Raw genomic sequence first — 13,329 nt, 5'->3', positions numbered from 1 at the left:
GAAGGGACAGTGTTACGATAGCGGAGTTTCTAGAATTATCGGGGAACCCCGCGAAAGTCCGAGTATTTGCTAGAAGCCCTCTTTTTTAGATATATTGTTTATTTGTTTGAGCGTTGTAAGTTCCGCAGACATACCGCTGTGCCACTGGGGGCTTTTTAGTATATAAGCCTGGCAAAGAAGAGATAGATAGATAATTCAGTCAAGCGAACAGTGGGCACCGTAAGTAAAGTGTGTGACTCACCGTTATTTATAGCGTGTGTTACAAAAGTTATTAAGTGTATTACAATGTTTGTATCGAGAAAGAATAAACTAGTTTTAATCAAGAAGAGACTTGTATCGGTGAAGTCACTCAGAAATATTTTTTACCGGAAATTATCAAAGAAGCACATAAGCAACAGTCCTATCTATAATGTATTATATTGTATAATGACACTAGATCTGAGGCCTCTAATAAAGGTAATAAAGGTATTCCTGATAAACTCCTCCTTAATTTACTCAGCGGTAACCTCTTTGAAGTTACAATCTTTGGCAAGACATTTAAGAGCCTAGAGGAATTTGTCTATATCCACATCAGGCTTTTTGTGACGAGTTGATATAACATGGCGAGCTAGGGTTTTGTTTGTGGGCTTCACATGGGCGTCCTTCAAGATAGAAATAGCCTCATTGTAATCAATGCAATCCTCGATCAGTTCATAAACGTTTGTCCCCACATTCATAAATAGACATTCTAGTTTATCAGGTTGACTATCCTCGATGGTTGTTAAGAAATAATAAAAATTTCGGTACCACAATTTCCAATGTTTAGTGCTATGAGTCACATAATGAGCAAACTTTTTTGGCCGAATAACTTTATCCATTTGATTCAATAAATTGTTATGTTACAACTGTTAATATCGAAATCACAAACAAGGCTTTATTCAATCAAAATGAGACATCTAAATAAAGAAACAAACAAAACTCAATCAAATTACAGAAATAAAGAAATCAGAAAATACATATAGAAAATAAAATGCGTAGTTCGAGCACTACAATTTCTTTATGTATACTTGCATAGAGGCGCATATCTAGCGTAAGCGTTGTACCAAAATTAAAACAAAATCTTAGGATAAGATTTAATATAACTATATATGTGACACACTCTCCCTTCTTCATACTATATGCGCAGACGAAACGCCATCTATTCGTTCCAAAGATTGGAAATAGGTTTAATAGTGTCTTATCAGTTGTGATAACATCGTATTCGTAACTTGTTTTATAGTTATTAGAGCCTTTTCCTGATCCACTTGAATACACCAAAGAATCTAAGAACAGCAGTAACTGTTCCATAATATTGTGTAGATAATTTAACAGAAGCGATAATTATTCGAAAACGAAAATGGCTTGTGGTTAGTAATAATATTAATAATACTTAATAGTAAAAATACTATTACTAATACTACTAGTATTCTTAATTTAGGTAATAATGTAGTAGTAATAACTAATATGTAGTAATACAGTACTATATATATTACTACTATTACTAGTACTTAATATACCACTAGCGTTAGAATAGAAAAGTGATAGAATCTTACCATTGTGTTTTAAAAGTTGTGGGTTAAATTGCTGATTACTTGTTATTTACATAGACATGTAATGATGTATATATATATTACTTAGTAATAGTAGTAACAATATTTTCGATCTTATTTTTAGTGTTATATAAAATTTGACTAAAAATAACGTTTTAGTAGAACATATACTATAGATTCTATGTTCCAAAATCAATAGTAGTTATTAGTACAGTACTAATGGGGAGAATAGAGTGGTGAACTACTTCAAATTTCAGTGTAAAAATGCCAGTAATGACTGTAAACTTTCTGTTTGTTATGTTGAACAGACTGAAAACGAATGTGTTCAAAAAAATATAGTGTTTCACAAAAACCTATGCCAAAAATAAAGATGGAAGCTAGAATAGTGATGAACTATTAAGAAAATTGAATTTAGTGATTGAATGAGCAGTGTGGAGGTAGTAGAAGCAAACAGAAATGTTAAAAGTATTATTCTAAAGAGCAAGGAGTAATATTGCAGTGTGTCAACTCTCAGGTGTGTTGCATTCTGCTTTATTGCATACTGTCTTTAGTAGGGCTCCAACCTAATATTTCACTGGATCACCTTTTATAATAACCTGAACTTAGTGTCACATTGGCTGCATAAAATGCTGGAAAGTGTCTTGTTTGATTGTAGTACACTTACAAGAAATATGATCTGCAGTTGGTACTTAAGGTTATGGTGGAGAATACGATGCTCAAATTCATCCCAAAGATGCTCAGTTAGATCAAGATCCAGTGGTTGTACTTGTAAAGAAAGATATGTGCATCACTATCATGATCTTTCAACCAATTAGAACAATAAGCATGGCAGATTGTTGTATTATCATTTTGGAAGAGCCCTTACCCACCAGGGTGAAAATGCAGCATTTCAGAGTGAACATGGTAAATAACATTGTTTATGTACATTTGATGTTATTCTCTGTTCTAAAGGAACAAATAACCAGCACTGTGCACTTTTGGAACATCAAAAGAAGAGTTAAGTGCCTCATATGGTGTTATCCATAATTTTACTTTACCATCATTACAGAAGAGGCTGACAAATATTCATCATTAAATGCTTCAATTATTCATTGCCCACTATTAAACTGCAGTTTCATCACCACTGAAACAATGCTTTTGTGTTTGATTTTGAGATAATCTGTTTTTGGATTAGTTATTGACTGCCATATGGCAGTTTGTTTAGTCCTTTGCCTAATATATAGGAAGATATTCAAATCCTACTATTGTTAAAGAATTAGGTCAACTGGGATGTAGTATAACATCTGTTTATACTTTATGAATTTGTTCAATCATCTTTCATTTTTTCAGTTATATCCAACAGCCCATCATACAATTAAAATAGCAAAGTCCCTTCTAGATGGGCTTCATTCAGTTATCAAATTTGTTTGGAAGTCATTTTTTATAAACTAACCATGACATGGCTGTGTCCCTGTACTTTAAGGGAACAAGCAGTCATGTGACTCATTACATGGTCAATCTGTATGCATGTGCAAATGTATGTCTGGGGACTTCTAGTAAAGTGATTATGTAGTATAATGTATATATGTGTGTAGTGTTTTATGAACATCAGTTTATTAGTTTATCAAGCAAGGTCATATATTCTGAAGATAAGTTTATATTACAAAGTGCAGTTTGTATTACATATAGTAAAGTTTCATTTGGAATTGAAATGGCTTGTTCTGAAACCAGAGACTTACCTCTCTGCAAAAAGTAGCTATTTCTCACACATCTGTCTTTGAGATTTTGTACATGCCACTAGCCTTGAGCTATCTCCCATCTAAGATATGTTATAACGTGATCTGTGCTAGTACATGATTTAATCATCATGCAGCAATAGCTTTCCACCAATAGGAAGATAACACATCCTACATGCGAGGTAGATCCTCATAAGTACTTGCACTCAAATTTAACTTAATTATTATTCTCGGCATTGTTTTAATTTATGTGTTTCCTGATTTTTAAAATTAATCAACTTCAAACCCTACACTGTGATCCCAATAGTTTTTCTGGGATCTACAGTCAGTCCTATTCAATACTTTGGCTAGTGTTTAGTCTTCTGCCTTGTCCCTGCTTACTTTGTTCCTCTGATGTTAGTACTTTCTGCACTTTATTTCTCTTCTCACTACTGTTTGTCGTCCCCATTCACATTCTTACTCATCTGGCTCTATTTCTTTACCCTGAAGACTTTGGGGGTGTTCCTAAAACCAGTCTTTCCTTTTCTCCTTTATTTCTCATCTCTCACAACCTTTTGAGTCCACTCCCTTTCCTTGAACCCCTCTTCTCTCTTTCTTTTTCCATTTCTCACCCTCTATCACTCTTGCTATCACTCCTCCCATTAAGTTGGCTGTTGCACATCTTGTCAATGACTCCCTCCTTTTATATCTAGTCAGGTCATGTCCCATAAGGGTATGTCTGGTTCTGTTGGCATTCTTTTGGACCCCTTTTGTGGCCAATTGGTGGGTCATTCAAGTTCTTACATATGACCTTTCTCTTCACTTTTTGTCTCTTCTTTCTCTGTCCTTTTTCCTGTTTCATTTCTGCCTCTTTCCAATTCTCAGCATTATCTGCATCTCAAGGCCATGGTATTGGATCTTTTGGACATGAAAATGATCAAGAGGATCCTTTGCCCTTCTCCAGGGCTTACTTCTCATCTTTTTGTTGTTCCTAAAAAAGACCTGGAACTAGCATACCGTCATCAACCTTTCTTCTTTCAACCACTGTCTGGTGTTTCCTTGGTTCAAAATGAAGTGATATCTCCCTCTCCATTGGTCCTTTTTGTTGGACTATGGATGACAAAGGTCAACATCTTGGATGCCTTTCTCTATATTCTGATTGCCCCATCCTCCCATTGTTTCTTGTGATTTGTTCACCAGAATCAGGAGTACCAGTTTTGAGCTCTTCCCTTTGGCATTGCTTTGGATCCTTTTGTCTTCATCTGGACCATGAGAGCATTTGATTGCCATGTCCATAGTCTTGGACTTCATTTCTATTATCACCTGTATGAGTGGCTTCTCCTCATATCTTCATGGGAGAACTCCATCTTGACCACATCACTTCTACTCCAAGAGGTGACTCATCTGGTTTGGCTGGTTAACTTATCCAAGTTGTTACTAACTCTGACTCAGTAGTTGGTTGATCTTTTTTTTTCAATTCTTGACTCAGTCATGCTTATCTTTCCCCAGTTCATCTATGGGACATGAAGCATCTAGATACCTCAACTCTTGCCTCTCTTATGCCTCCTGCACGAGAGGTTCAATCTCTTTTGGGGATTCTTATGTCTCTAGAACACATGAGGCTTCTTCAGTGGACTTTGAGCAACCAATGGAAAATTTGTTGTGAACCTCTGTCATCTCTTGTGATGTTGCTGCCTTTTCTTCTCAAGAATCTGTCTTGATGCTGGATCATGTCAACACTATGTTCAGCAGCCAACTGCCACCCTCCTGTCCAGATTTTTATCTCTTCATCAAGGCATCTTTTGTGGATTGGGGCATGTCTCTGGGTGACTCCATGGCTTCAGAGGATTGTTTTTTTGTGGAATGTACTTTCCACTCCAACAATTTTACTGTTATTTTCCATATTGGTCATCTGAGTGTGACTCGTTCTAGGGACCTCTGCTTCTGCACATTGGACTTTTTGTTTTGAGCCAGTTCACAGAGGGTTTGTTTGACAGTCTGTCATATCCTGGGGGATTTGAAATTAGTGGCACATCAACTTTCTCTTGACTAGACAGGATTATTCCTATAGAGTGGTCACTCCATTCTCAAGTATTTTGTAGAATTTATTCCTAGTGGGCATGCTAATGATCAGTGTCTTTGCCACTCCTCTCAGTACCAAACTTACCCTTTTTTTGGTCTCCAGTATCTCACCCAGCAGCTCTGGCTGTAGATGCTGTCAGCTAGGAATGGTCTCATCTCTTTCCATATGTGTACCCTCCTCTACACCTTCTCCCATGTCTTGGTCTTGATTCCTGACACACCTTGTCTGGTCCTGTTGGTAGCACCTTCTTGGCTAGCTCAGTCTTGGTTTCCACTTCTTAACTGACTGACATCCAGGGCAACTCATCCTCTGCCTTAATCGTGGCCACTCTTGCTTCAATATCGTATGTCTTTCATTCACCTGGGAGTGTCATTACTTCGTCTTTGTGCATGGGATTTGTCTTGCCCCTTGCTTGCTAGTTAGGTTTCTCTGACAATATAGCCCTCATTTGTGTTGCCCTTCTACTTTCTCTGTATATTAACAAAAGTGGTATGTTTTTCACTGTTCCTCTCTACCACCAGACTGTTGTACCCTATCTCACCTTTTGGCCTTTTTTACCCCTTTGTTCGATCAAGGATTGTTGGTTTCTACCATCACAGACTATGGGGTGGCCTTGTCGAATACTTTTGCCATTTTGGCTATGGTTCTCTCATTTCCATCCATGCTCTTTCCTCTTTGTTCTGGTTCTTCCTAATTCATCATCCCCCTCATCTAGTTCCTTTGCCTGACTGGAACCTTAATGTAGTTCTACGCTTTTACCCAGGCTTGTTTAAACCTTTGGGCGTGTTTTCCTTGTACCATTTCTCTCTTGAAACCTCTTTCCTCCTCCTTCTTGCTATGGTCATCTCAGATCTGATCATTTTGCATTGGATGTCTCCCATTCTTTCCTTCACGAGTCTACCCTTATTTTATTCCCTGACTGCTTGTTTCTTCCTAAGACTTTGGGAGCTCAGGAAGGAGATTGTACTTAATCTCCCATATCTCTTTTATCAATCTTGGCCCTCTTTTGATCAGACCATGATTGCCTGTTGTGTCCAGTTACTTGGCATGCACGACTCCATTTTGGAGTTCTCCCAATTGTTTATTCTTGCCATGGGACTCCTCTTCTTCCAAGGATCTCTTGTCCTCTTTACTTATCAGATAAATTTGTCAACTCATCCAGATAATCTGTTACTTCTTGGAAGGAGATGCTTGTTGGCTGTATCACATCAAATCTACCATTTGGCACATTCTGTGGCCTCACAGTTTCGACGACCCTTGGACGAGATTCTTCAGACAATAATGTGAACTACACCCAACACCTTTACTTCCATTTTTTCCATAAAGTGGCAGTTACATCTCCCACAGGATATTGCGTACCTGCAGTTATCATTCTCCAGTGTACTTACTGTCTCTAATGGATAAGTGCCTCTTTTATTTCCTTACCTGTTTCTAAGTTGCTCCCCTTCACTTCTTGGAACCCACCCAGTGGTCAGTTCTGCCTCACAGAAAGAAAGTAATGAAGAAAAACTTTAAGTTTAACATAACAGCCTCTGTACAACGTTTCGACAAGGTACCTGATGATGACAAAACCTTGTTGAAACATTGTACATTTATTATTATGTTAAACTTATATTAAAGTTTTCTCCATTTCCCATTCAAGCTGTCCCCAAGCATTATTAGTCTCAAAATGGGTTCCTCATCAGTGAACAAGCTCATTTTGCTTTCTTTGCCCTGTATGAGATGGATGAGGTTTCCCACGAGTGTTACCCTTCTATTAAGCTTTCCTCTTCAGTTGCCTTCACCAATGAGAGCTCATCTAGGTTTTCACAGTTGCACCAGCCCCTCCATCACATCAATGTCGGATTCTAGCTACTGTGTGCAAAGAGGTAAGTCCATCGTTTTGGAAGTTAACATTTTCCTTAACTGAAAATATATTTCCAATCAATACTTCTCTGCACACCTTCCCACCCTCCCTCCTCAATATGAAGTGCATTATTCTTGCCTCATCTAAGAATGGAGTTAATTTTGAATCCAATTGCTCATGGAGATCTACGGTGCATGGAGGATGTGTTGCTTTCCTATTGATGGAGGACTATTGTTGCATAATGAATACATCATGCACAAGCTCAATTCATTTTATAATATGTTTCTTAGGTGGGATGTAACTCAAGACTAGTGACATGTGCAAAATCTCGAAGGCAGATGTGTGAGGAATAGCTACTGTGTGCAGAGAGGTAAGTGTCTATTGGAAATACATTTTAAGGTAAGGAAAACGTTAAATGTATAATTATGTACATTATTCTAACAAAAGTATTGGTATAGCACATCCTCTGCTAGAATGGGCCCTTCTCAATCCAATTTACATGTGAATGTGATGGTGCACATAGATTAGCAGCTACCACAGATAGCCAAGTATAGTAAAGATACAGCAAACGAAAATTCATAGATTTTCAAAAATATATGGTTATTAGATGCAACACAGGTGTTATGAGTGTTCAAGACATTTCAATCAACTACTCATATCTAACGTTACTGTGGAGAATGTGTTGATATTGAACAATATAAAAGCAAAAAATACAGAAATTCTCATGTAACATCATAATCTTTGATGCTAAAGATTTGCATGTAATAATATACATCTAATGCTACAGAAAATATGTCCAAGTTGCTATTCTACTCATGCAATTTTACATTATGTTTCTATATATATATTCTTAGTTTTTTTTCATTTGCCTTGTATTGATAATTCTGCTTGTTCGTATATGTAAGTTTGCATTGATATGGAAAGATAACAGTGAAGTTGAGATTTTGTTGAGTTATAATGGTTAGCTTAATACCACTGTATAAGAACAATGTTGCAGGTCCTGTATTGCCTTTAGAAAACTCCTCCATGATTAGTCCTGTTTTCTTAAGGGTATGAATATATATTAGTGGCCATCACCACAATTTCCATTATAACATACTTCTGTAAAGGATGGTGAGGGGAGATTTAAACCTCTCATTCTTACAGACCCTCTCTTTGTGTGGACTGGCTTCCAAGACACTATTCTCAAGCAAACCAAAGACACAAAAGTCCATTAGTGCTTACACTAGTTGACTTGACAGGTTTTTCTGGAATGGGATTGCTATGATTATAAACATAGGTGTTGATTTGAAGGTGTTACTGTAAGTTTGTGAAATGTTAGCTTCTTTTCCTATTCTACTCCTTCTTTATTATATTCGTAATGGTACCAGGTGATATGCCTAGTGTCATCACGATAGTTTTTTGAGTCAGGGGATTTTCTTTCATAAACATAACCTTCACTTTGCATATGAAAGTTTTTGTCTTGATTAGTTTATCTGCATTGTAACTATGTTCCTCCGTGATTTGTCTATTCTCATGGAGAACATTTAACTTTGCGTTAGTACCCTTGCTATATGGCACAACCTTCATACCATAGGGTTGCACCACTCCCAACTACAAAAAAAACATGTTAAGTTTTATCAGATTGTTAATATATCTGTGTGTGCATTTAAAGTAAACATCTTGTGAATGATTCCCTAGAATATTGTTCATTTTTTTGGTAGTGTTAATAAAGGAATAATGGAAAATATCAGATATTTATGCTTGATATCACTTTATTTATAAAAAAGTAAAATTATTATTTTTTATCTAAACATCTTCCTATGGATTATTTTGAACTAAAAACATCATTTGTTGGCCAACATCAATGAAAATTCCTTACATTTAATCTAACCTAACTGCTTACTCAGAATCTTCTATATCTGATACCATTTTTCGACACTGAAAGCACTGGATATAAACTTGACTGAGATCTGACTGTCTTCAAGCTGATCATATTCACTCTCACTATTGTCTTCAAGTTCACTCTCATTGGGACAGTCAGCCAATGTCTGCCTAATTCTCTCATCTTCACTGTCTCCATTCATCTTCAATATAATAAAAAATAAGAAATTGCCCTCATAAAAACCTAATATTCTCCAAAAATTTTACTGAAGCAAATATTGTTTCATATTTAGCATGTATAAGTTCTAAAACTTATTGTGTCATAAATGATAAATAATAGAGAGATAGTGAATCTGGGAAAGCACTTTGGTTTTGTACTATGGGGTATTTTGATCCCCAAGCCACAACAAACCACGTGTTGCTCCCAGCTCAGCTGGGGTAGAAATGGAAGAAACTAGTTATGTGCTCTATTGGCAATTTTAGGAAGCTACTAGGAACAGTAAAAAGGACTCAGTGCTCCTATCTGTTTGTGAGATTGTTTACAAATTTTTTGGGATAGAGAAAAAACCCAGGGAATGAACGTAGGGTTAAGGCTCTCTTCTTCAAAATAGTGTTCTTTGGCTCAATATGTGTCTCATTTATAAGTCTTGTTACATGTATATCCTTTCTTGGAAAGGTTTGGACATTTTCCTCGAGCCACAAGTCAACCATGACGGGAATACATTTTTGAATGGCTGATATTTTAACCATGATATATGTGTGCTAAATATTGCTCATGGTGCCAAAACTTGCATGTATGGTGACACACAATTGCATTAACACGTAAAAAAAATTATTCATTGTAAGTGTGATTAAAGCTCTGTAATAGAGGTAATAAGCAATATATATGTATACTTCAGTTTTTGTAACCAGCAACCCAAAAAGTGATTTTATTTTTATGAACTGTGTAAATACATAGTACATTTCAATGTAGCAAAATAAAAGTATTGCCTGGGAGGAAATTTCTAAGCAGCTATTCAAACAAGGTTTCTAGGGAATAGTAAAGACTGTACTTTATAATTACTTGTGTGCAATGTACATGTATTATGTGAACAGGCATCATACTGCCTGGAGTTTTTGCTTTCTGAGTACCCACAATCAATGAAGGTTAATGCAATTGTTCTTTTTTTTTCTTTTTTTTTATTGTTCTTTTGTTAAAGATATCAAACGAAACAGTATATAAATGATAACTAATGTTCAAAGTGCATGTTTGACACCTAAATAATATGGGGTATTTTTCTTTGTTTTACAGTATCAAGATAACTGAAATATCAAAATGGTATTGTTTCTTTGAAATTCTGTGTTCTTTTATTCAGAAGAATAAACCCATACAAGAATATAAATGTAAAAAAAAAAATGCTTTTAAAATCTATTTCTTCAATGCAGTAACAGTACCAGTCATAGTAAACGTTTTTTTATTTCTTCCAACTGAAACACTTAAAAATTCTCTTGCAATACATGAAGATCTGAAAAAATATGAAAAATAGTTTTTTTGTACCAATTTAAAATTAACCACTGTTATGTTAATGAGCTCAAGACTACCTTACCCTGTAGTTTTTACTATTTTCACTAAGGTTTATCTTAATTTAAATCTATGTGGTATTTTTGTGTTGTTTTCAGCTTTGAGTAGTGAGACCTTAGAGTCTTTTAAGAAAGCATTCTATGATGACCCGAAAAATCTATTGGCACAAAATGCTTGCAGCACTCGGGATCCTCTAGAGGTCTGCCTTCTAAGAAAAACTTCAGAAAAAACACAACATGTATATACAAATAAGGTAAAAAATATACAAAATACATACAGTTTTTGGTGGTATTTTTTGTGTTTGTGAAGTTTTTGGAGATTGTTAGGTAATTTGACTATTGAGAAACAACATGTATATGCAAAGTAAAAAGTTTTATGGAATGTGTGAAATTTGGATGATGTTTCTTTACCTTTGAGAATATTTTTTTGTGTATTAGATATTCAAGTAGATTCTTTTAGGATTGACAGACATCCTAGACTTAGTGAGAAACAAGATGTGTTGGAGAAATGTAAATAAGAAATTTACAACAAACTTTTGTGAAAATTGCTAAATGCAACTAAAAACTGAGGAAGTTTCATATATTTTAGGTAATATAAAGATAATAGAATTATATTAAGAATTATATAAACAAATCTCTTAGTGTTGATTGATCATATGAACATTAATCACAGACAATATCTCAAGGTAAAATAGTAATTATATATAATTATCAGATTTATCTGTACAGTGATTTTTTGTATATATATATATATTATTCAGAGCTGTTATTCATTTGCTGTTCATACAAAATATTTTTAATTTTCATACTCTGATATACACTTATATAGCCTAAAGTTCTTCATTCTTAATGTACTTTTCTCCTTCTATCAATACATCTTATCTGGGTTGATATTTTACACAAATATTATACTCAAATACACACAAACCATTTCTATAAATGTCATCTTATTATGCTTAAAGTTTTTATTATTTGTATTAAACAATCTTAAGTTTCTGTTTGCTCATTTCAAGTTATATGAGTTATTTGAAAAGAAAACCTACCAACATAGAGAAATATCACATAGAAAATAAGAGTTTATATTCAATTTGCATGTGAGTGTTATACAAGAACGTCCAGTTAGATTTTAAAACATCTTTACAGACTTCATTCAGAAACATTACAGAGTATAAACAGATTCTATATTCAGCTCTCCTTTAAGCATGTTAGTACAAGTTACAACATTATGTAACATTTTAAATGTGTTATTCTTTTGTGTTGCAGGTAGAATGTGAAGGTAAGCCTGTTACAGATCAAAAGAGTTCTGGTCGCTGCTGGATTTTTGCATGCCTAAATGTCATCCGTCTCCCTTTTGTCAAACATTATGAACTAGAAGAATTTGAATTTAGCCAAGCATTTCTCTTTTTCTGGGATAAGGTTAGTATCAGGTTCTCATGCATATAAAAAAGTTAATAGAAAAATTTGCTTATAGCCTCATCAAGGATTTTAAAAGCACTTGTCCTTGGCACAAAGGAATCAGTAACCAGAGGAATACCAATTTAGTTGTTTTTATATACATTAGTTTATATTCAACATACTATATTGATATAGTATATATGTGTATTTTGTTGGTCAACAGCAGAATTTAAATTGTTTTCATGTACATTATTGTATATTGAATATATTACTGTAATGGTTTCTATAATTGGATGGGTTATTTTTCATTATTATCTAAAAATCATGCATTATCCAGTACATTTAATGAAAAAGAAAGCATTTTATTTCTTCTTCTACTACAAGTTATATAAGGTCACAATGTAATAGGCCTAACTCACAAATATAATTAAACAGTCAGTTGTAAATTCCTCTCATATCTATGGCAGAAACTCAAAACTGGCTGGCTTACATACTCCGCAACTCAGTAATTAATTGACAACACTATAAAGGATTCACTTACTAACTAATTAGATCAGTGACTGGTCAACAACAAGTAATTCTCTAGTGCAATATTTTTGTTTTCCAACTCTCAAGGAAACTTGAGTTGTCACATGCTCATTACATCAAATACAGACACTCAGGAAATTTCTAAGTTTCACATATGATCACTGTCTTTCAAACATTTCTCCTAGCAAACAATAAAAGGGTATCAAAATTAAAATTTTTGAAACAGTTTATACCAAGGCTATATGGTGGGAGGGATGTTTTGTTGGTCTATTTGATGGTTTAGTAAAAATAAATTGATAAAACAGATATAAATTACTACTGTGATATACAGTGGGCCCTCCTCCAACATGGGGGATATGTTCTTCAAGGAAACCAAGTTGGGCAAATCCGTGTTGGAGGAACTTAATACTTTATAGGATTAGTGGAGATACGGGAACACAGCCACGTTAAGTCTCCGATAAATGCTTATATATGGATTTTTTTTACATGTTAATGAAAGCCCTACCTATGCAGTATTGTATATGAACTAAAAATATAAAATCATAAACATAACATTCACATGTGATATCCTGCACCTGTAAATGAAAATATTTTTTTTACACATTAATGAAAAGCCTTACCTGTGCAGTATTTTTATGAACTAAAAATATAAAATCATAAACATAACATTCACATGTGATATCCTGCACCTGTAAATGAAAATATGTTATATGCAATAATACAGTACTGCGTTTTATTGTAACACTCACCTATGAATAATGAAGACGAAGACCATTTGTTGATGAGAGGAAT

General features: G+C 34.6%; 1 protein-coding gene across 1 annotated transcript in view; it reads left to right on the top strand.

Moving 5' to 3' along the window:
* Nucleotides 1-1,145: 1,145 nt before the first annotated feature.
* LOC106471207 (bleomycin hydrolase-like) overlaps nucleotides 1,146-13,329 on the top strand; it is a 25,734-nt gene continuing 13,550 nt past the window's right edge. The window contains exons 1-3 of the mRNA XM_022399834.1: nucleotides 1,146-1,385; nucleotides 10,714-10,868; nucleotides 11,878-12,030. Of these exons, the coding sequence (XP_022255542.1) occupies nucleotides 1,376-1,385; nucleotides 10,714-10,868; nucleotides 11,878-12,030 (318 nt within the window). The 5' untranslated portion in view covers nucleotides 1,146-1,375. The remainder of the gene's footprint in view (nucleotides 1,386-10,713; nucleotides 10,869-11,877; nucleotides 12,031-13,329) is intronic.

Source organism: Limulus polyphemus, unplaced genomic scaffold, assembly GCF_000517525.1.
Source record: "Limulus polyphemus unplaced genomic scaffold, Limulus_polyphemus-2.1.2 Scaffold4472, whole genome shotgun sequence".
Classification (NCBI taxonomy): domain Eukaryota; kingdom Metazoa; phylum Arthropoda; class Merostomata; order Xiphosura; family Limulidae; genus Limulus; species Limulus polyphemus.
This window is presented reverse-complemented; position numbering and strand designations above follow the sequence as displayed.